The sequence below is a fragment of the Ursus americanus genome, chromosome 1 (genome assembly GCF_024610735.1).
Source record: "Ursus americanus isolate L20-20 chromosome 1, mUrsAme1.1.p, whole genome shotgun sequence".
Lineage (NCBI taxonomy): Eukaryota > Metazoa > Chordata > Mammalia > Carnivora > Ursidae > Ursus > Ursus americanus.
In genome coordinates this window covers 74,804,356-74,828,204 of record NC_142127.1, presented here as the reverse complement: position 1 = coordinate 74,828,204, position 23,849 = coordinate 74,804,356, and the positions used below count along the sequence as shown (strand labels likewise).

The 23,849-nt window shown below is 37.3% G+C and overlaps 1 protein-coding gene across 4 annotated transcripts in view; it reads left to right on the top strand.

The window, feature by feature from the left end:
- The window catches only part of TRAK2 (trafficking kinesin protein 2), a 66,826-nt gene extending 47,113 nt beyond the window's left edge, over nt 1–19,713 (top strand). For all 4 annotated transcript variants that reach the window (XM_045806491.2, XM_045806492.2, XM_045806493.2 and 1 more), the window contains 9 exons: nt 776–906; nt 1,396–1,470; nt 2,977–3,114; nt 6,037–6,116; nt 6,419–6,622; nt 8,901–9,199; nt 10,557–10,805; nt 12,740–12,845; nt 15,705–19,713. In XM_045806491.2, the coding sequence (XP_045662447.2) occupies nt 776–906; nt 1,396–1,470; nt 2,977–3,114; nt 6,037–6,116; nt 6,419–6,622; nt 8,901–9,199; nt 10,557–10,805; nt 12,740–12,845; nt 15,705–16,383 (1,961 nt within the window). In that variant the 3' untranslated portion in view covers nt 16,384–19,713. The remainder of the gene's footprint in view (nt 1–775; nt 907–1,395; nt 1,471–2,976; nt 3,115–6,036; nt 6,117–6,418; nt 6,623–8,900; nt 9,200–10,556; nt 10,806–12,739; nt 12,846–15,704) is intronic.
- Nucleotides 19,714–23,849: the final 4,136 nt, after the last annotated feature.

Genomic DNA, 23,849 nt, shown 5'->3' with positions numbered 1-23,849 from the left:
CCAAGAGCTTAGATCCCAGTCTCCTGCCTCCTTATTGCCACTCTTTGAAATGTTATAGACCTTCTGTGAATTTTAAAATAGTTTTATTAACACTGAGAAATGGTTTTGCCACTTGTGTTGATGTCAGGGTTTTTATATGCAAGATTTTCTTCCTCCATGGAATTCCAAAAGTTCTATCTCATGCGCATGTAAGAATGGTAGGCTCTAGGGATTGTTTCAGAGGCCTTGCTCAGTTTGCTAGGTATCCTGGAAAGTCTCTCTTGTAACAAAATCATCTCCATAGCTTTAATAGATTGTGACTGTTTCATTTGGAAATGTTCCTTTGTTAGATTTGTTAAGTTTAATTTTCATTGTGGGAAATGAATTTTTTCAAATAATTTTGCTTGTGGGAAATTATTGATGTTTCTGAAGAGTTCTGAAAGACATAGATGATGTCTTGGTACTTGCAGACATATATAGTTCACCTATCTCTTTTCAGCCTTCTTGTCCTTCATAAAGAAAAAGATTGAGGCAGAACTTTTAGCTTGCTTGCCTTTACAGGTCACCTCTTTTAGCTTCATTGCCTCCTATTCAATTCTCAGCATTAGGCTATTTCAGAAGAACCTTTATTTTCTTCTACTCGATTATCTGGGTTTATATTTTAAATTTATGTTAAAAATCTATTTGTGATATAGTCCAGTGCTTTTTACAAAATAGGATTTAGCCTACAGGACATAGTTTGCCAACCCCTATCCTACATTTATATTAATTTTTAAATTTCTCTTTTGTTTCCCAGGTGAAACAAATGCTCAGATGTCCAGAATGACTGAAGAATTATCTGGGAAGAGTGATGAACTGATTCGGTACCAAGAAGAGATCTCCTCTCTCTTGTCTCAAATTGTAGATCTTCAGCACAAAGTTAAAGAAGTAGGTTCATTCATTCATTCATTCATTCATTCAACAGATGTTTGTTAAGCACTGGCCTAGTACCATGCGGTCTGCTAAGTGCTAGATACGTTAAGCAAAGTAAGCGTGCTCCCTACCCCTTTACAGTGCTTCAGTCTGACTGCTGGTATAGTCTTTCTCTGCCATGAAATATATGAATAAGTTACTGTTTCTTTCTATTTCTATATACTATTTCTCTTTCAAGTTACTATTCCTCTCTGTCAAGTGGGGTTAGATTTTCCTTAGAAAGCTGTGATGTGAATTAGTGACTCATGCTCATTGACCTCTGAACACCTTAATAGATTTTGATTCTGTCCATTTTATTGCTCTTATTTGGCTTTTGAAAGGTTAGCTTTTTATAGGCCTCTAGACCATACCCCTGAGAGACACTCTTAAGATGTCTTTGAAAAAGGAAGAGTAGGTCGTATTTTATAAGGGAAGGCTCATTTTTCTCTTTTAATATGTTGTTAGCATGTGATTGAGAAGGAGGAACTGAGACTTCACCTACAAGCTTCCAAAGATGCCCAAAGACAGCTGACAATGGAGGTAATGAAATCTTCCTTTATCTTGTGTAATGGGGGGGGGGGGGGGATGAATAGTTTCTTTCATCTGCATGAGTAAAAATGATTAAAGATGATTACCAGATTTTAAATAACAACAAAAGAAGAAGATTAAATTATGAGATCTAAGAAGTAAAGCACTTTAAAGATTCTGTCCCTAAAGCTAATAACATGACATCTTTCTTGATTAATAGAGAAAACCTTGTCTTTTGTAAGATTCTTTAGGAATATGTGACCCTTTTACCAGTCTGCCTTAACCCAATAGTTTTTAAAATAATTTCTCATAAGTGTTTTTGCAGATATGTCAGGAGAAACACCAAAAATCTTTTACTTTCTATCTATATAAAAAATTCTATGTATTAGATATAATTTAGTGGTCCCCTAACATATACTAAGAATCACCTGGCAAAATGAGTTATAAATGGAGATTGCTAGGCACCATCCCCAAAAATTTCCAATAGAGTAGGTCTACAGTAAGGGTCTAGAATCTGCATAATCCAGTCCACATATGGCACTTGAAGAAATTTTTGAAGTTAAAATGTACTCTGAAAAAGGGCACCTGGGTGGCTCAGTCAGTTGAGTGTCTGCCTTCAGCTCGGATCATGATCCCAGCGTCCTGGGATTGAGCCCCACATCAGGCTCCCTGCTCAGTGGGGAGTCTGCTTCTCCCTCTTCTTCTGCCCCTCCCCACTGCTTGTGCTCTCTCTCTCTGTCTCTCATTCTCTCTTTCTCAAATAAATAAATTAAATCTTTAAAAAAATGTACTCTGAAAATTGTATGCTCTTTTACCATGCTTGTGTACCTGACCATATAAAGAAGATTCTGAAACAAGGTAGGAGAAACTACTTGTTTAGGATGATTGAGGACCCTAGCAACATATATAGTACTTTGTAGACTTGATCTGGTCAGTTACAGACTTCAGAGTGACATTTAAAAATATGTACATCTAACATTATGCTAAACCTAACTTGACTCATAGCTCTTATTCTTCCTCTATAAGGTTTTTTTTTTTAAGATTTTATTTATTTATTAGAGAAAGCATGAGCAGGGGTAGGGACAGAGGGAGAGAGAGAGAAGCAGATTCCCTGCTGAGCAGGGAGCCCAACACGGGGCTCAATCCCAGGACCCCCAGATCCTGACCTGAGCCAAAGGCAGATGCTTAACTGACTGAGCCACCCAGGTGCCCCCCCATAAGTTTTTCTTAAGGATACAAAACGTTAAATATTGAATTAACGGTTATGGTTATTTCAGCTACGTTTTAAATTTTTAGGAAATCATGTTTATGATAGCCGAAACATCCCTAATTCTGGTGACTTGAGATATATATATTCTCTCCTTGCTTAGTTTGTTTTAGAGTTTTTCTATTGAAATTATGTTCATAAAGTTATCTAGCCCTCTGGATAAAATTAATACTTATTCCAATGGCGTTTATTTTCCCCATTGTCATGTTGAGAATATAATAAAGTACACTAATTATCATCCTTTTTTTCAGCTGCATGAGTTACAAGACAGGAATATGGAGTGTCTGGGAATGTTACATGAATCCCAAGAAGAAATAAAGGAACTTCGAAGCAGATCTGGCCCTGCTGCTCATCTTTACTTCTCACAGTCATGTGGAGCTTTCTCTGGGGTGAGTTTTTCTGGGAAATGTTACTTGTTTAAGGAAACTTCTTAAGATTAGCTTGTTCTGAGAGTGATATGGTTTCTGGTGGTATAAAGTATCTTGAGAAGAGATAATGTGGTTTGTCCTTGTTTCTGGAATTCAGATATTGATTTAGGCTTTGATTTACATATTTACATCTGTCTTAATACTCTTTTTTATTGCAACCTTTCTTCTAACAGATGACCTCCCAGGTTTATTATAATATATGAGATGAACCCTAAGGAAATGAGGTTTAGGTCTGTGCACCATAGAGCTGCTTAAACTTGGGTCATCCTTACTCTAGGCCCACCACATGCTACTTATTCAAATAGAATTCTGAACATCTAAAACCTCTTTCCACAGATCATGAGTTTCTTGGTATATTTAACTCCAGTTAAGTGTCAACGCCATGAGGGCAGGATTCATGTTTGTTTAATTCATCAATATATAGTATTTTTTAAATTAAAGAAATCAATGAAAACTTGTGAGCTTATGCCAGAATTTGTAATATTGGTTCAAAGAATTATTTTAGCAATCTAGTTCATAAATACTTATACGCAATACTGTGAAATTTTTTAAAGACAAACTATAAATTATAATAGATTTTTTTTAAGAATATGGGAGCAGGATTTTTGTTTTTTAACTTTTTATTTTGAAATAATTTTAAACTTAGACTAATATTGCAACAATAGTACAAAAACTCTCATATATCCTTCATCTAGATTCCTCAGTTTTTAGCGTTTTACTACATTTACCATATTGTTCTCTTATTTTTTTTTCTGGACCATTTCACAGTAAGTTACAGATATACCCTATTAACTCAGTATGCATCTCCTAAAAATAAGGACACTCTCCTATATAACCACACTACAGCCATCAAAGTCAGGAAACTGTCACTGATATACAGTACTATCACCTCATCCACAGAGCCCATTTAAATTTTGCCAGTGGTCCCAACGATGTCCTTTGAAGGGTATGTTGCATTTGGTTGTTTCAACTGGGGACAGTTCTTCTGTTGTTGCTTGTCTTTCATGACCTTTGTAGAATGTCCTCAGTTTGGGTTTATCTGATGTTGCCTCATGATCAGATGCAGGCAATGTATTTTTGGCCGAAATAATGCCATGTTCTTCTCGGTACATTGTAATAGGAGGCTCACATTGTCTATTTTTCCTATTACTGATGATGTTAATTTTGATCACTATGTTAATGTAGTATCTGCCAACTTTCCCCACTCTAAAGTTAATCAATGCTAATTGTAGTTAATTAAATTAATGTTACTAATTAACTCTATAATGATGAAAATTGGCAGATGCTACCTTACCCAGGTGGTCAAAGTTAATCTTCTGTGGGAAGATACTATACTTGGAGACTATTTAAATATCCTGTTTTTCTCAGCAAACACTTATCTGCTAGTTTTAACACACAGTGATAGTTCATATTTGACTTAGTTGTTACTATGATGATTGCCAAATGGTGATTTTCTAATTCCATCATTTTTTGGACATTTATTGATCAACATTCTTTTGTCAGAGCCTTTCTGTGTTACTCATTCATTCATTCATTCATTGGGGCAGGGAGGCATAGAATCTTAAGCAGACTCCACACCCAGCATGGAGCCCGATGCAGGTCTAGATCTTACAACCCTGAGATCATGACCTGAGCCGAAATCAAGTCAGACACTCAACCAACTGAGCCACCAAGGCGCCCCATTTCTGCCTCATTTATTTATTCATTTGTTCATTTAGTTATGTCCATATGGAGTCTTACATTCCTATTTTAGTCAGTGGATTATAATCTGTTACTACTATTTTTTATTTTGATACTTAAATTGTTCCCGATATGGCCAGTGGGAGCGCCTTAAAACTCATATTGCCTTTTCCTGTCCCAGTCCTGGAATCAGCCATTTCTCCAGGGAGGTCTGGTTAGTTTCAATGAGGAATGATACTTAAAACTCAAGATCTGGGTCCTGTATATCCATTGCCACTAGAGTGTCATTACGTCTAGGCCCTCTCAGCAGATAGAGCTAGGAAATATATGTGCATTCATACATACACCCACTCAAACACACCAGTATCTATGTTTGCATCCATATTTATGTTCATCTAACTATATATATTTAAAAACATGAGTTCACACCAGTATCTCCAATTCTAGTCATTGTCAGCTCAGCTTCACTGAGCATGGCACCCATGCTAGTTGAATCCTCATCTCTGACCAGAGAAAGGGGAAACTTGCTTATTTTTCCTTTAATGATTTTTCTACATTATAAAAGCTATATGTGTTTATTATAGAAAAGTTAGAAATTGAAAGAAGCGAAAAGAAATTGTGAAATACCATCAAATCCTGACCTCCAGAGAATCATTATTGGCATCTTGGTTTAAAGCCTTTCAGGTCATTTTTTTTTTTTTTAAGATTTTATTTATTTATTCAACAGAGATAGAGACAGCCAGCGAGAGAGGGAACACAAGCAGGGGGAGTGGGAGAGAAAGAAGCAGGCTCATAGCAGAAGAGCCTGATGTGGGGCTCGATCCCATAACGCCGGGATCATGCCCTGAGCCGAAGGCAGACGCTTAACCGCTGTGCCACCCAGGCGCCCTATAAAGCCTTTCAGATCTTTTGATTTTTGTGTCTCTATACGTAATATTTTCTGGTTATCATGTTGGTTTTTTCCACTGTTCTCCTGTAAAAATACATCATGAAAAAGAAATTGGTTCTTATTAAAAGTTATATTTCCAAAATGTCTCTTTTTTCCTTACATTTTGGCCTGTGACTATTTTCTTGTGTTTTCTTTTATTCTAACACCGAAAATATTGGATTCTGGAGACTCTGTTAATTAATTTAAGGATAATTCATTTCTCCTAACCAGCTTCTTACATAATCATTATAGGAATCTCAAACTCTTTTTCTTAGGAATCTCTGGCAGCTGAGATTGAGGGGACCATGCGAAAAAAGTTGAGTTTGGATGAGGAATCTTCTCTCTTTAAACAAAAGTAAGTACAGGTCACATGTATTACTACCCAAGCATTGGGATGGAATTAAAAAGAAGCCACAGTCCTAACTGATAGGTATTTTGAGATTCAGTTGTAAATCTGCTTAGTATTCAGGGTTTTTTCCTAGTGCTCACATTTGTAAGAGCACTCTCTTATTCTGAAGTTTATTTTCTAATAATTTCTCCTCTGAAGTTTAGAGGCTAGTCAGGGTGGCTTTATTTTTAATGAATTGCATATGCATGTCTCTTCTAAAGCACTTCAGTGGTAGGCAGTGGCAATAATGAACGCTTCTCTTTTGACAGAGCCCAACAGAAACGGGTATTTGATACGGTCAAGGTTGCCAATGACACACGAGGCCGCTCCATCCCTTTCCCAGCTCTGCTACCCATTCCAGGGTCCAACCGTTCAAGTGTCATCATGACGGCAAAACCTTTTGAATCTGGTTTACGACAAACAGAGGACAAAACACTCCTGAATCAGGGGAGCAGCTCAGAAGAGGTTTCAGAGTAAGAAACATAGATCCTGACAGTGATTCTGTAATTTTTAGGTCATTGACATACCAGATTCACATACTTATAGTCCAGCATTGTTCTGTGCTAGTCCAAGGAGGTTCTGGAACTGTCAGTTTTCATTCAGTAATGATGCCCTATAGCATTATTTGTAAGACAGATCATTGACTTCCTAAAAGTTTTTAGAGTGAAAAGGCTACATTTAACTAAGTATATTCAAAATGGAATTCGTTTTGCACTATAAAATTCTTTACTCCTTTCTTCTTTAGTATGGCAAAGTTTGAGTCTAAATCTTCATGTTCTAAGTCAGATTTGTTTGAATCTGTTTGGTCATTGGCAGTTATGCATAGCATCAGATGACACTTTCTCATAACCCATGCTCATAATCTCAACTGCTTTGGTGCCTTTAGGATGATAAGCTTGAATACCTATTGAAGAAAAGTAGGTTGCTCTTAACTTCCTATTTGTTTAAACTTAGATTTTTTCCAGTTTTCATTAATTCATCTATTGAATTACATATAACTAGAGTTAAACAGCATCACTGGAAAGTCAGCAGAAGAGTTTTGTGAGATGTTTGGCATCTGAGAGAAATCTTCCTTAGTGTAGAAATCTATCCTAGAACATACCAAATACCCAATAAGTATTAGCTGTTACCAGTAGTAGATGGGATAGTATTCTTACCATTAATGAACACTAATTGTGGACTAGGATGTAAATCTTAGTTAATCCTGCCAACAACACCCCTGTAGAGTAGGTAGTTGAGGGAAGCGAGGCTTAAATCATCTTGTAGCTTGCCCATGGTCACTCCACAGGAGGGTACTGGTCACATTTCTGTAAACTACAGAGTTGGTCCATGGATGCGCTTTGTTTGGTTCAAAAATAAAAATATTTGTGTTGCCAAAAAAACGGAAGAAACAAAGAAAGAAAAAGATCCGTCACCCTGGGTTTTCTTTTGTCTTTCAGTTTGTACCTGCAGTAGCTTTATGTGTCAATACTATGTCATTGTACACAATTACCTTAGGAGAAGATCAACAAACAGATCTTCGTGAATTCACATCTAGTAACCAGGAGCAGCTACAGTGTGGTTTGCTACTCTTCCTTTTGGTATCAATTGTAAGAAACCTCTAATTTCAAAAATATTAAAAAGTGAACAAATGTGTTCACAGAACTATGAAAATGTAGTATTTACAAATCTTGGGTTTTTTTTTAATATTATACAATATTCTTAGAAGAGTCCATGGCCCAAAGCAAATTCTTTCACATTTTAATATTTTTGAACTTGTTAATGGCATATCATAGTTTAATGGGTAGCCTTTTTTTCTCTCTTAGTAGCACATAAAATAAAATAATAGTACCTCTTGTAATCAGTGGTATTATAGATTCAATGCAATATGCTGGAGTTTACTTTTCTGGCTACCTAAACTAAATTTATAGATAATCATATCTTTAATTTCATAAATTAAGTGACCATACTTATCATGGTGAGCATTGAGTAATGTTTACAATTCTCAAATCAGTATATTATATACCTGAAACTAATATAACATTTTATGTTAATTATACTTCAGTATAAAAATTAAATGAAATAGGGGCACCAGGGTAGTGCAGTCGTTAAGCGTCAGCCTTCAGCTCAGGGCGTGATCCTGGCATTCCGGGATCGAGTCCCACATTGGGCTCCTCCGCTGGGAGCCTGCTTCTTCCCCTCCCACTCCCCTGCTGTGTTCCCTCTCTCACTGGCTGTCTCTCTGTCACATAAATAAATAAAATCTTTTAAAAAAAAATTAAATAGAAAAGTTAGTAAACATAAGTATATTTTTGCTTGTCTGAAGTTGCTTGAAATGATCTGTAAAAAATGATGTGTAGTATTAGTGATTTGGGCTTATTGTTATTATTTCTTTTTTTTTTTTTAAGATTTTATTTATTTATTTATTTATTTATTTATTTATTTATTTATTTATTTATTTAACAGAGACAGCCAGTGAGAGAGGGAACACAAGCAGGGGGAGTGGGAGAGGAAGAAGCAGGCTCCTAGAGGAGGAGCCTGATGTGGGGCTCGATCCCAGAATGCCGGGATCACGCCCTGAGCCGAAGGCAGGCGCTTAACAACTGCGCCACCCAGGTGCCCCTATTGTTATTATTTCTGTATTCTTGATAACTAAGAAAAAAATCACTGTGATTTTAAGATCAGTCTCTTGAACAGTCACCATTGTAGAAAAAAGAAGTCTAGGTTGTGCTTATCACCTTTACAGATCTCTAGTGAATGATTTTCCCATAGGAACGTTCAGAAGGTGGGGCAGCCAGGACCCTCTGGAGATAGTGATTTGGCCACAGCACTGCATCGCCTTAGTCTGCGGCGACAGAACTACTTAAGTGAGAAGCAGTTCTTTGCTGAAGAATGGGAGCGGAAGATCCAGGTTCTGGCTGACCAGAAAGAAGGGGTTAGTGGCTGCGGCACCCCCACAGAGAGCCTTGCCTCGCTCTGCACTGACCAGTCGGAGATCACAGACCTCAGCAGTGCCAGTTGCCTTCGAGGTTTTATGCCTGAAAAATTACAAATTGTCAAGCCTCTTGAAGGTAATAAATCAGTAAGGGCCATTCTTAAGCCATATTGCTTATGAGCCTTTCCCTTTCCTGGAATTGAACTTTGTATTATAATTATCAGAGGACTGTGTGCAGGAGATACCTTTATTACCCCTAAACCTCATTTGTGTGACAGTCCATTAGGTACTTTGTACCTAAAAGAATGAAGAGCTGCTTTCTCCAAGTCATCAGCCATCATTTTTTTCATATAAATGTGAGGGAGGAGGAACATCCTTTCTTGTCCTTACCTAAGATATATCATTGACAGCAGTTTTCACAGTAAAATAAATGGCATGTGATAAATAAATAAAAATAATATAGATGTAATACTTCATCTCTACCTTCCTTTTCAAAAAAGAGTTCTTTACCCAGGAAGTGTCATTTACAAAGATATGTGTGCCTGGGTTGGTTTGTTTTTTTTTGTTTTTTGTTTTTTCAAAAGTTTTGATAAATCCCTTTTAGTTTCTGTTCCCTCCTAAGATAGAACTTGAATTCAAAATGAATTTATTTAGGGAATATTGATTACCTTCAAATGATTCTGTTATTATTATAAAGGAGTCTGCGTTCGACAACATTTTGAGTAGGTAATCTATAAGGACCCTTCAAACTCAAGGGTTCTATAAGTTAGTTTCATTCATTAATGATCTGTGCAGGTATTTGTCAGGGTTGCCCACTCTAGGGTGAAATGTCTATAGTGACATAATTAGACACTGCAGGTGCTTGGGATGGTCATTGACCAGGGTTCTTAGACAGGAACCATGGGGATATATCCTCTTTTTAGCATCTCCTTCACTTTCCTACTCACCTCACCCTGGAGAACCTGGGGAAGGGAAGGTCATGAGCAGGGTGGGAAAGAATACACAAAACAAAACAAAACACTGAAATTCAGGTGTCTTTCAGTCTAGAAGCCTGGCTTTTGACTTCAAAGGTCATAAGCATGTTTCAAGCCAAGAAAGTATTGATTTTTGTCACCTGGGAAAATACAACCCCACCCCAGGATGCATATCTTCCTTCTCACTGCCTCAGCATCCTGGTTCCCATTAAGGGTGTTGTCTTGGCTTTTTCACCACTGCTTAGATGTCCTTTTTAAACTTTACTTTTGAAACAGAAAGATTATTATTCATACCTTTAGCATCTTGTCAGTCTTCCACAGAGAACTTTATATAAATTTTACCAAAATATTAAGACTAAATAAGTAGTTTCATTATCCTTACTTTTTTGCACATGTAATTTTAGCCTCTGTTTCAAGATTGAATATTTGTGGGAAATTTAAAACATGCCTTATGGTGTTTTTTGTTTTTCTGTTTTGATTTTTTTGTTGTCGTTGTTGTTTTTGGTCTTGTCCATTCAGGATCACAAACTTTACACCACTGGCAGCAGCTTGCTCAACCAAATTTAGGAACCATTCTTGACCCACGACCAGGTGTCATCACTAAAGGCTTTACCCAATTGCCCAAGGATACCATCTATCACCTCTCAGATTTAGAAGAGGATGAAGAGGAAGGTATCACTTTTCAAGTGGAACAGAAACCTTCAGTATCCAAGCCAGTAACAGGAATCTTCCTTCCAGCTATTACTTCAGGTGGTGGTCCAGTTACAGGTAAGAACAGTGCTTGGTGGGGTGTGTCCAGTAATTCTGCATTTTGACTTACAGGATGGCCACTTGACCACCTCCATTTAAATCTAACTTGAATGCACTGCGTCTTGAAGAAGAGAAAAGATCTGTAGCAACAGTGGCCTTTCTCATTCTCCCCACCTCTTAGCCAGCCTGCATAAGAGAAAGATCAGTTCAGTCAGTGATTCATAAGCCTTTTGGGCTCAGGATCTCTTTATACCCTTAAAAATCATTGAGAAATTCCAGACAGCTTATCTTTGTAGGTTGTATCAATATTTACCGTATTAGAAATCAAAACTGAGAAATAATGAAAATATTTATTAATTAATTTAAAAATAACAATTGCATGTTAACACAAATAATATGTTTTATGAAAAATAGCTATTTTCTTTAAGTAGTGAGAAGAATGGCTTTGTTTTACAATTTTGCAAGTCTCTAATTTATGGCTTAAAAGAAGATGGCTGGATTTTCATACAGCTTCTACGTTGTCTGGTATGGTATGTTGCTTTGTTTAAAGAGTAGGAAGAAAATACAGGCTGACACAGATGTGTAGTTATAAAAGGAGAGAGTATTTTATTAGCCTCTTCTGATATTTGTGGATAATTCTTTGATATTACACCAAAACCTGGTAAGTGGTAGTTTCTTTAAGCTTTATAGCAATATGGAATCCAAAAGCCTATCAGTGAACTTCTCATACTTAGTTACAAAATCTGTTGGTCTATCCTACACTTTGAATGCATCTTTTACCCATGCGTGATTTTGTAACATCATACACTGGTCATTTGGAAAATATTGATTCACTGAGTTATGCAGATCTTCCAAATGTTAACCTATTTCATTACATAATATATTGAAATTACATTACTGTCACCACGTATCTCATCAGATAAGTCTTTTTAGTATTAGGATGCTTAAAGCTCTCAAGAGTAGATATGAGTTCTCCAAAACTCTAATTTTCACTTGAAAGGTGAAATTTTGTCACTGACAACAAATCCTGTAAGTTATTTTTGTTGGAGAGATAGGTTTACTGCCTTCATTTCCAAGAAAATGTCTGCCAGATAGCCAAGTCTGAATAACTGTAGTTTGTTAGTTGTTCTTTCAAGTAAAAATGGTGTTCCATGAAAAAATTTCAACTCAATTGCCCATGTGCTTTTCCTTTAGGTAACCATTGTATCTTGGTACGCAGCAGAATGCTTAATGCTTACTTCCCATTTAATCACACAGAACATTAAAATACAGGGTCAAGATTTAATAAGTAGTTTTTACTGCTTCATCAAGGACATTCTTATATGAATCTGGCTTTTCATTATTTATTTTATTTTTATTTATTTATTTATTTTTTACTATTGTGGGTGGGCAGCAGTGAAGAATATTAGCGTAGCTTGGCATAGGTTGGTGCCATTGCCTTGATTTGTGCTAAGAAGTCAGCAGTTTTGCTCAGCATTGCTTTTGCACCAACAGTGCAAATGCCAGCCCAGTCCAAAAGGCAAATAACATCTTAGCATTGCTATGAAAGTAGTTTTGACCTGTGACCTGTGGATTCCCGCAAGGTCTGCAAACCACACTTTGAAAAATGTTAAAAGTAGATAGTTTGGCTGGAAAGACTGAATGACTAGATCTTGTTGGGAGCAGGGCAGGGGTGGGGGGTGGGATTAATGTATTTTTTCAGAATATGTTTTTCTCTTATTTCTAACCTATTTTTAATCCTTTTGAATTACAGTTTTAAAGTGTTGAAGAATTCAGCTATATACTAGCCAGTTGATACTAATACAATATTTATGTATATTTCATTACCAAATTTGGTGATTTTTGTAGAAAAGACCCTTGACTAATGCTTAATTAATAAATAGTGATGAATGTTTTACATTATTAACCTAGTCTTTCAATTTTGTTTGATTCCATTATAATCTCTACTTCAGTTGCAACCTCAAACCCAGGCAAGTGTCTGTCATGCACAAACTCGACATTCACCTTCACTACCTGTAGGATATTGCATCCTTCTGATATCACTCAGGTTACCCCCAGGTAAGGGGTCTGGCAATTTGAGGCCTAATATTGATTTCCTTAACTGTGTTTTCATGAATTTATTTTAAAAATTACTTTCATTTTAACTCCCAGAATTTTAATTAATGTTCTGTGATCATTTGTCTTTCGGATATTTTCACATTGTATCTTCTCCTTTGATCATTATAACTCTTTGAAGTTGGCAGGGCAAGTGAGTATGTATTGTGTAAGTGAAAAACTGAGGCACAGATAGTTTAGGTAACTGGTCCAAAGGCAGAGAGGTAGCAATGACCCAGCTGCAACTGTACCCAGAATAAGCTAAATTGCAAGATTTGAGGGACCAGCCCTCAATACAAGACTGCCCTCACTACTTTTTTTTTTTTAATATTTTATTTATTTGTCAGAGAGAAAGAGAGAGCACACACAGGCAAGGAGAATGGCAGGTAGAGGGAGAAGCAGGCTCCCTGCTGAGCAAGGAACCCGATGCAGGACTTGATCCCAGGACCCTGGATCATGACCTGAGCTGAAGGCAGGCGCTTAACCAACTGAGCCACCCAGGTGTCCCTAGACTGCCCTTATTTCTGACTGCCCTCACTTCTGACACCACTTGCAAGTTCTGCAAGTTCAGGGCATCCCCAAAACCACTCTCTTTTGATAATTTGCTAGAAATATTCACAGAACTCACTGAAAGCTATTATGCTCATGGTTGCTGTTTATTACAAGGAATAGATGCGGGTTAAAATTACCCAAAGGAAGAAACATAGGTCAGAGTCTGGGAGGGTACCACATGAAAAGTTTTCCTTGTCCTTACGATTCATTACTTTCCAAGCATCGATGTATGATAGTACATGCAGAGTATTGCCAACAAGGGAAGCCCATGCAAGCCTCAGTGTCCAGATTTTTTATTGAGGTTTCAGTGCATAGTCATGATTAATTGATTGATTGATTGCCCATATAGTTGAGCTCACCTCCAGGTCCACTGACCTAAAGCCCACACCCTAAATCACATGGTTGTTCTCTCTGGCATGGCTATCCCCACCCTAAAACTGTTGGGTGTGGCCAGGCTCACCCCAAGATCTAGTATGGCCAGCCTTCATTCTAAACAAAGACACTTGTATTGGACACACCATAGGTTACCTCCCAGAAGCTGAGGGCAAAGGCCAGAACCCTCTGGGTAAGGCCAAATTATTTACTATACAGGCTAGACCATGCATATTCTAACACATAGCTGAGAGATCTTATTAAGCCATATTGTTGCTATTTCTGTCCTACCAATTCCCAAAAGAATCTAAGGTAGTTTTCAAAGATATGTACAACATTGGAGTAATATTAACTAGGAATAGAGAAGAAAAATGAAACAGAGGAATCAAGAGTAAGGATATAAAATGGATAGAAGAATAAAACTAGTATACAAATTATAACATAAAGTCTTATATACTTGCTAATGTGAGCCATGTACTTGAGTCTTAACTTTCTAGCTGCCAATGTGGAGAGAAATAAGTTTATAATTCACAGTGTATATAAGAGCAAATCAATTATTTAGGTAAACGTTTGGGTTTCATCCAGCGAAGATCTCAATAAAGTCTGTAATGAACAGGCATATCCGCAATTTTTCTACATTGCTCTTGTAGTCAACGAGATAACAAGTTTTATAAAATTAGTTCTTAGGAGGACTCTCAATACAGGTTGATACCATATGAAGTGTACAATTTTGAAGGACAGGCAGTTCTACAGTAAAGTGGGAACGGGGGGTGGGAAACTGGGAGTACAGTCTATAAACTGCATCAGATTGGACGTTCTTAGTTGGACTCGTTTAACCAAGGAGTCAAACTTGTTTGTACTTTGTTTCTTTCATACCATTTGGTACTTTAGAAAGTTTATTTATTAATAAATTATTAGTTTTAATAATAATTTTGTTCATAATCATTGAAAATTCTGTTATCTTGATATACTTGAGTATTTTGTGTTAAAGTGAAAGTTTATCTATTAAATACTGATAACATTTGCTCAAGGGAGGAGAATTGGCTAAAGAAGTCCCTTCTCCGTTCTGTCACGATTCCCTTGAGTACGTGGTTTCTTAGTTTTTCTTTTCTTTCTAACAAAACATAGAATAAGAAAGTTTCTAGTAGTTGTCAAAGCTTTTAATTATTTTTATTTTCCCAGAAACACATGTTCAAAGTCAAGGTTAAGAAAAATTTGTTTCATGGGTATCCTTATACTACTGTTGTTTGGAATTAACATTCTTGAAAATGGAAATTTTAACAATTTTAACTTCTATGAGTTCCTAGTAATATAAAATTAAAAGATTGAAAAGAAAACAATTTTTCCTTAAGAGCATCTTAGGTTTAATGTAAAAGATCGTATTTTCTAAAAAGTTGGAGAATTATTTACTCATGGATTATTGTCTCTGGTGTATTTCACTTTATGGAATGGATATATAAAAATAAAAATTTCTGGTTACTTTCTGTAATATTTTAATTTCTTTGATTTCTATCATAAAACTTAGTCATATTCCCAAAGACACATAGTTTGAGTTATAATTTAAGAATTAAGTTATCTAAGGGTAAACTTTTTCATATCCTGTGAAAAGAAGTATGTTTCAGTGAGTTAGTGACTTAGTTACAAATTACAGATAATTAACCAATCACTGAAGTAACATATCAAAATTCTTATTGTTCAGATCTTTCCACAGAGTTCAGTTACTGATGTATTGCCTGTTGCTCTATATTTACTATGGATAACTAATATAATTACTTTAAATGCTGACTTGAAAATTACTTTTTATTTTTAAACACTCCTTTATCTTTTCTTTTTCTTTTCTTTTTTCTTTTCTTTTCTTTTCTTTTCTTTTCTTTTCTTTTTTCTTTCTTTTCCCCAAAGCTCTGGGTTCCCTTCATTATCCTGTGGAAGTGGTGGTAGCAGTTCATCAAACACGGCGGTGAATTCTCCTGCTATGTCCTATAGACTCAGCATTGGTGAATCTGTTACCAACCGACGAGATTCCACTATAACCTTCAGTAGCACCGTGAGCTTGGCCAAACTTCTGCAAGAGCGAGGCATTTCTGCTAAAGTGTATCACAGCCCAGTTTCAGAGAGCCCCCTCCTCCAGCCTATCCCTAAAGCCCTGGCTATTCCTTCCACACCACCAAATTCACCGTCTCACTCACCTTGCCCTTCTCCTTTGCCCTTTGAGCCTCGAGTGCATCTCTCTGAAAATTTTTTGGCCTCCCGACCAGCTGAAACATTCCTCCAGGAGATGTATGGTTTGAGACCTACACGGAACCCTCCTGATGCTGGCCAGTTGAAGATGAACTTAGTGGACAGGCTCAAGAGACTGGGGATAGCCAGAGTGATCAAGACCCCTGATGCACAGGAAAATGGAAGAAGCCAAGAGGCAGAAATTGGCCTTCAAAGACCGGACTCTGCTCCTTATTTAAATTCAGGTAGCAATTTATTGAGTGGACTGAGGAGGAATCAGAGTCTTCCAGTCATGATGGGTAGCTTGGGCACCCCAGTTTGCACAACTTCACCGAAAATGGATATCCTGAAGGAAGACTGAGGTTCAGCAGTTAACTGACCTCTTAAACAAAATAGCACATGAAGGATAGCTTTGCACTGATACATGTAGTCTGGTCTGACTGAGAGACAAGGAATGTTGCAGATGGGTTGTGAATGTGGAAAGGGGAAAGGGGAAGAATGGAAACAGAATTGGGATGAGGCCCTAATGAATGAGGTCTAATAAACTGAAAGTATAAATGAATGGGTCATGAGTGTTTGGAGGCAGAAAAGGAGGAAGGGTTTAATAACTCCTTCAGTTGGGTATTCCTATCTTGAGAATAAAAAGTGACTGGACAATAAATTCAGTAATATCAAAATATACCAGTTATACTGAACTTGCTAGCACATTTACTTCTAGTAACTAAAAGCAGGAAGAACCCAAGTTAGAGATGGGAAGAGAAAGGGAGCAACTTTGACCATTGCCTGTAAAAAGCTGCACTCCAGGGTTGCTGGGCTAAGCCCTGTCTGTTACTGAGACAACTGAGATGGCTTTTATGCTTTACCCCATTAGGTCTGCTTAAATCACATATCCATTAAGTGGTATGTATGCAGCAGTAGCAAACAAGGAATTTTATCTTTTTCATAAAATCAGAGTAGTGGAAACTCCCTTTTGCTTTCTGTTTTTAAGCCTTTGAGCCACTGGGAGCCCAAACACCGCCCAAATTCCTTTTGTATTTGTGATTAATAAAAGTTCACTTTTAAATTTGTATTTTTATACAATACCTCCCAAACAACATGAATTGGGAAGTAGGAAGGATTTACTTTAAGAATGAAAATATGGGTAAGTTGGAACCAAGGAAATTTGTTTTCAGAATATTTCTTTTAGATAAGGACAGTGGCCAAGGCATATGAACACAATTACATGTCTTTCAAATTTCCTTGGAGGCTGGAAGGGGTTAAACCAGAAGTGCAATCAATAGAAATTAGGGAATGTTGTGTATTTATGTCTGTATGTTTTTTTGTAAGGAAAGTTAGTTGCAACTAAACTTTTTCCAAAGTGCTATGCATATTTTTCATTGAAGATGACATGTATTTGCACAAAAATTCTCAGGCATATGAAGTTATTATAAGCTAAAGTAAAACCCAGGTGCTTGCTTTGAGATTGTGGTTTTTTTAGATGTAAAATTAAAACACATCTGCCTTTTTCTTGATATCTGTAGAATTACAGAATGAACTTTTTAATGGGAAAGTCAAAGCTTTTGCTTTTTTTCTGGGATTCCTTTTTTTTTTTTTTTTTTCTTTTTACAAATTCTGTGAAACGGCAAAGTGAAACTCATGGATTAGGTTTCAGCATTCAGCAGTGTGATGCAAGGCTGTGAATTGGGAAGAAATAGACCTGTTTCGCTGAGTGTTGCTGATCAGGGTCTGTTCCTCATCAGATGACAAGGCTTCTCTACACAGTACAGTTCAGGAAAAAATGTCGGTATATGAAAGGCATGGTGATGAAGAGATGAGGGAAGGGGGCTAATTATTTTGTTTTTGAAAATGGGAGGGTATTACTTGATCTTTTTGGAGCTTAATTTGCAAATGTTTTGCTCATTTCTTGTGACTTAACTGAAAGGCAGTTTTCTGAAGAGTTCTTGACGAGAGTCTTGCTCCTTTGGTTCCCATTGATACACCTATTTTCATGCCCGAAGAGGGTCCTTCCTTTCCCCTCTCGAGGTGCCTCGCCTACATGAAGAGCTGTGCGCTCGAAAGGGTAGAAAAACCAACATGCATGCAGTAGTAAGAATGTGTGAGTTTACCACATGCTTTTTAGAAGCTTACTGAGACCTTTCTAAATTTCTTTTTTAAAAAAAAAGTGAAAGTGTCCTCTCCCCTTCTGTCAGTCATGCTGAGGTCACAACACGTTCAGAAAGGATTCCAGCAGGTCCATAAGTGAATGTAAGTGTCCCTGAATGTGGTAGACACTAAACAGAATTCCTTGTTTAAAGATGTTTAAATTTCCAGAATATTCCAATTCACTTTTTTAAAAAATAGTATTTGAGTTTCTACTTCCTAAAGTAACTCTGGGGTGCTTATTTTAGCCAATTCTTAAAGCTTTTTATTTATTCTCTAAGAAAGTAATCTTCCTGTTGCCAGTTTCCAGGAAACATCAGGAAGTGGGAAAATGTAGGGCCAGAGAGTAGTACAAAGTGTTAAATTATCAGATTTGTGTATCTATAGCTATTTAAGCTATAAACTAAGCTAGATTTTGGAGTGTTTTATATAATTAGTATACTTTTTTTTTAATAACTGATGCTAAAATGATCATTCTGGAGGCAGGGTGAGGGCATATTCACAGCCAAATAAGCACATCTAATTAAAGAGATACAGACTTAAGTTTTTGAAAGTTGGACTGATGTTACTGTTCCACCAGAAACATAATGATTGTGTACTGGTACATGCTTGTCTCTAGGAGGGAATCTGTTTGAAATTGGGTTTTGCTGTTTTTAAAGATTCCACCTAAAATCATTTTTGGTACAGCCTGAGAATCTCTGTTATAACAAAGTTGTGCAAAGTATAGTAAGAAGACCTGGAGCCTTGTAGGAAGTTTCTCCTCAGTTTATCTGTTATACTTAAGTCCTGTCACATTTTAGTTTTTCAGTATCAACTGTGTATGTACTTTTATGCCAGTGTAGGAAACTCTATAGTCTTTTTTTTTTTCTCCTTCAGGAAGGTTCTCAGTGATTATACCTCAGGTATTTCTGAGTATCCTACTATCTATAGGAGGGATACCTTTGTGAGCTCAGAATGAAAAGTTTTCCTGAATTATGATGATCCCAAATCTTATGTAAATAGCCTTAGGCATGGGTCTTAGGGAGAACTTCAAGACCATCGTTAAAGTAGCTTTTTAAAAGATTTTATACTTTATGTCCTTGATTTGACATGAATGAACAAACTTTGGCAAAGGGAGGAAATAAAGAGACCGCTCACAACAAGAGCTTATTCTCTAGAAAAGGTGTATTTTATACAGTATTCAAAGTCTGTTCTGTTTTTCTGACCATTCTAGTACATAATTAGTACTTGTTGGTTGCTAACATTGACTTTTGACATCTGGAACGAGAGCTCTCAAGTGTTTAATGGTCCAGTCCTTTGATGTCTGATGCGCACAGGCCTGTACTCCAAGTGCAGCACCACCGCGGTCCCAGCCGCGCGGTTGCACTGCAGAGCACAGCGCGGGGAGCACTGCTGCAGAGCACAGCGCGGGGAGCAGTGTTTCAGTGCCTCTGGGGCAGCCGGGGAACCCTGTGGTTGACTCTCTAGGGCTTGACTTTGTCAACAGCTCTTTGTGCACCTACCTTTGCTCTGTCACATGTAAATCAGATAATAAACATGAGTATCTTCTTAAGTTTTTGTCTTTCTGTGTTTTTGTCCCCGTTCTTTTCACAGATTATCCTGCATTGAGTCTTTCCTTCCCATTATGTTGGTTTTGGTAGAGAAAACAACCTATTTGCCAAGCCAATACAAAACAAACCAACAGTAGTCATAAGTAGTAAACAGATCTTACTGTATTTTCTGAGACATTTTTTAAAAACAGAGTGGATGGAGTATCTGTATTTACCATATTTCCTTAGCAAAGAAACAGCAACAAAAAGTCATTGCAGATCTTTAATTTGAAAAGACTGAGAAAATGTAAAGCAATTTTTTTCCTGTACTCCACAATTTACTGTTGATGCTCTTGGCTATTTAGAAACTGTTTTCGGCACACAGTCTCCCCTTTGCTGACCTGCCTGCTTCTCCCTTGTGGTGTATTCAGTAAACTTATGTCTTTTTAAAAGAAGGAGGGAAGGGAGGGAGGGAGGAAAAAAGGAAGGAAACGAATGAGGGAAGGAAGGAGAAGGAGGGAGAGAGAGAGAGAGAGAGAAAAGGAAGGAAGGAAAGATGGAAGGGACTATTTCCAAGAAACTAAATTTGAAAATTGTTGGACTCTAGTAGAAAAGTTCTTTGATGTTCTCTTTTCCCTGTCACAATTTCATTGCTGTATGTAAAAAAAAAAAACTCATTTAGTATCCATTTAGAATTATGAGCATTTTATGAGAAATAAATGAAATATGTGTCTCTAATTCTTTGATATAAAATTTAGTGATTTTGTGATATCCCGAGCATCTTTAATTGTATTTTCTTTCACAAATGATAAGCATCAGTAGATGTGTTTAAGTCCCAAAACCTGAGGAGGGCAATATTTGAGGGCATTCTGTTGACTTCCATCTCTGTTTTAACTATATTAAGTTTGACTTATGCTAGTATCAAGTTTTGTTTTTCATTAGTTTTTATAAAATGACCAAAATGCCATAGAATTTTCAAATGAACAAATGTTGCTGTCCAGGTTTGGCAAAAACTCAGCTGCTGGCTGGCAGGCATGAAGAGTTTATTCTTTATGAAAATGTGAGTAAAGCACACCAAAGATGAGAGATATTAGAGAAAAATGCATAAAAAATAATTTAAAAAGTGTTCCATAACATTAATTTTCCCCCCTTCTAGCAAAATCACTAAGTTATTTAAAAGCAAGATTTTCACATTACATTTAAACATTACAACAAAGGGCCAGAAAATTTTACAAAATATTTTAATTTTGTGTAATCCACTACCACTTAGGAAACGATTTCACCATCTTCCAAGGGCATCTCTAGATCCACACAGTGCCATACAATAATGTGAAGAATTAGCGCCATGCTTCATTCATGTTCCATCTAGACCTATACATACATATATATAAATTTTAAGGTAATCAGAATTCATATTGCAAAATATTCTTCAGCCACAAAATGCAGGTCTTGCAAGTACCGCTCCAATATATAAGTACCCATGGAATTACAAATTAAAGCATTAGGGGGCGCCTGGGCAGCTCAGTAGATTAAGTGTCCAACTCATGATTTCCGCTCAGGTCATGATCTCAGGGTGGTGAGATCAGCCCCCCATGGGACCCACGCCCAGCGCAGTCTGCTTGAGATGCCACTGAGATTCCCTCTGCCCCTCCCCCTATTCACACACACTCTCTCTCAAATAAATAAAAATCTTTAAATAAAAAAATATTAAAAGAAGCAAAAAATGGATGCTCAGCACCACTGGAAAACAGTATTTCACTATGCGTGAATCTGTGCATCCATGCTGAGGGCTTTTGACAAGTTTCCTCTCTCCTCACTGCTGCTGCCCTCGTTCCTCCTGAATTCCAAAGCAGTGTCTGTCTCTGACCTTAGCAGCAGCACAACCCAGAAACATTCCTAGTGTTTAAGAAAAAAACTATATTCTTGAGCTATAGTTGACACACAATGTTATGTTAGTTTCAGGTCTATAACATAGTGGCTCAACAGTGCTATACATTACACGGTGCTCGCCAGAAGTGTGGCCACCTTCTGTCACCAGACAATGTTTAACACAATATTATTGACTATATTTCCTGTGCTGTACTTTATATCCCCGTGACTTCTTTCTTTTATTACTGGAAGTTTGTACCTCTTCATCCCCCTCTATTTTGCCCATACCCCATCTCCACCCCTCTGGCAACCACTAGTTTTTTCTCTGTATTTATGAGTCTGTTTCTGTTTTTCTAAGCTTCATTTTTTGGATTCCACATATAAGTGAAACCATATAGTATTTTTTTTTCCCTGAAAAGATTCTCAGCATCACTAATCATTAGGGAAATGCAAATCAAAATCATAATGAAATATCACCTCACACTTGTCAGAATGGCTTTTATCAAAAAGACAAGAAATAAGTGTTGGCAAGAATGGGGAGTAAAAGGAACCCTCTTGTCTTGCGGGTTGCAATATAAATTGGTGCAGCCAGTGTGGAAAACAGTATAGAGGTTCCTCAACAAATTGAAAATAGAAATGCCATATGATCCAGTAATTCTACTGGGTATTTACCCAAAGAAAACGAAAACACTAGTTTGAAAAGATACATGTGCCCCTGTGTTTATTGCAGCATTGCTTACAATAGCCAAGATAGGGAAACAACCCAAATGTCCATCCACAGGTGAAAGGAGAAAGAAGATGTGGCTTATGTGCAATGAAAAATTACTCAGTGATAAAAAAAAAAAAAAAACACGAAATCTTGCCATCTGAGACAACATGGATGGACCTAGAAGGTATTATGCTAAGTGAAATAAGGCAGACAGAGAAAGACAAATACCGTCATAGCATTTTGACAGAGTCAACTTTTGTTTTGAAGATAAAAGGTAAGAGTGTGGAGAAGCATTCCCCTGGATCCTGAATGATGTTACTGATGAGAACAACAGATGTTTAGGGTTATGGGTCCTGCTGTTCAAGCGCTGAGCTCCAGATCAAGTGCCTATGTGTTCGTTAATAAACTTAGATTTTTGTATATACCTGTGATATGCAGAATCCTTTAAAGCCCAGGGCTCAGGGCAGCGGCCCCTCTTTTTGATGTGAGAGTGGCACTGCAGGCGCTTGTATGACTCCTGTGGCTCCCTGGCTGGGGGACATTTGGGAACAGCTGAATCAGTCGGTGGGACTTAGCAGAGCACCCTAAAGTGAGATCTTCAAAGACAAAAAGGAATCAAAGGAAATCGAGCAGTTGGAGGTAATGATAAGCTCCCTTGAAAGAACTCTGTCTTTTCCACACTGGGAGTATTCTCAGAAAGTCACAAATTGGGCTTACCCAGAAGGAAAGCTTCTGAATACTCAACTGGCTGATCATCTTTGTCACTTCCTGAGGGCCACAGCATCCCCCAAGGTGCTGCCCGTTTCCCAACCCAGTGTGCAAGCTAATTTTGATGATCGACTTGGATTGTTAAGTCACAGTTTCTCTCATTTATTTATTCAACTTCTACTTTTATACTGTTGGTATTCTGGCCTTCTCCACCTCCATTCCAAATATTAAGGCACATTGCTTTGGGGAAAGTTACGGACAATGTTAGTAGCCTCAGTCCCCTTCCTGCATCTTTGGAAAGAGCCTTTTGCACAATGCCAAAGTTTCCCTAAATTCAATCAAAGAAAAGAGCAGTTGACACTTAGACCCTAAAAGCCTTCATTTCCTTCCCCCTGCCGTTTTGGATCTGACAAAGTTGTACTCATGTCTAAAGAGAGGAAAGGAGGAAACAAAAATCCTGAAGTAGTGGTAATTAGTGCTAAGCCTTGGCCAAGTCAAGTGACCTCCTCCTGTGCCTTCCTTTGTATCTTTGCTGTTAGCCACTCTCCCCAAATCCTGCTTTTTATAAATCATGAGAAAGCATTTAAATATAAAATTTCACAAAACAGATTTGAAGCAATATCCAATCTCTAGACAGAGATGGATTCAACTGGATTAGTCAAATCTATTCATTGTTCTCTTTGTAACTTTTTTGCCTCCCTTTTCGTTTCTGAAGTTTGTCTGCATCTAGTCTGCCCATGGTGATTGGAGTTGGGGCAGCCAAAGTGTAATCATGAGGTTCCCCTCAGTTGACACCTGAGATGGGCATGACAGAAAGATGGAAAAAAACCAATTCTCCAATGACGTTGCTGAGTCTGCATCAATCTGGTAGCA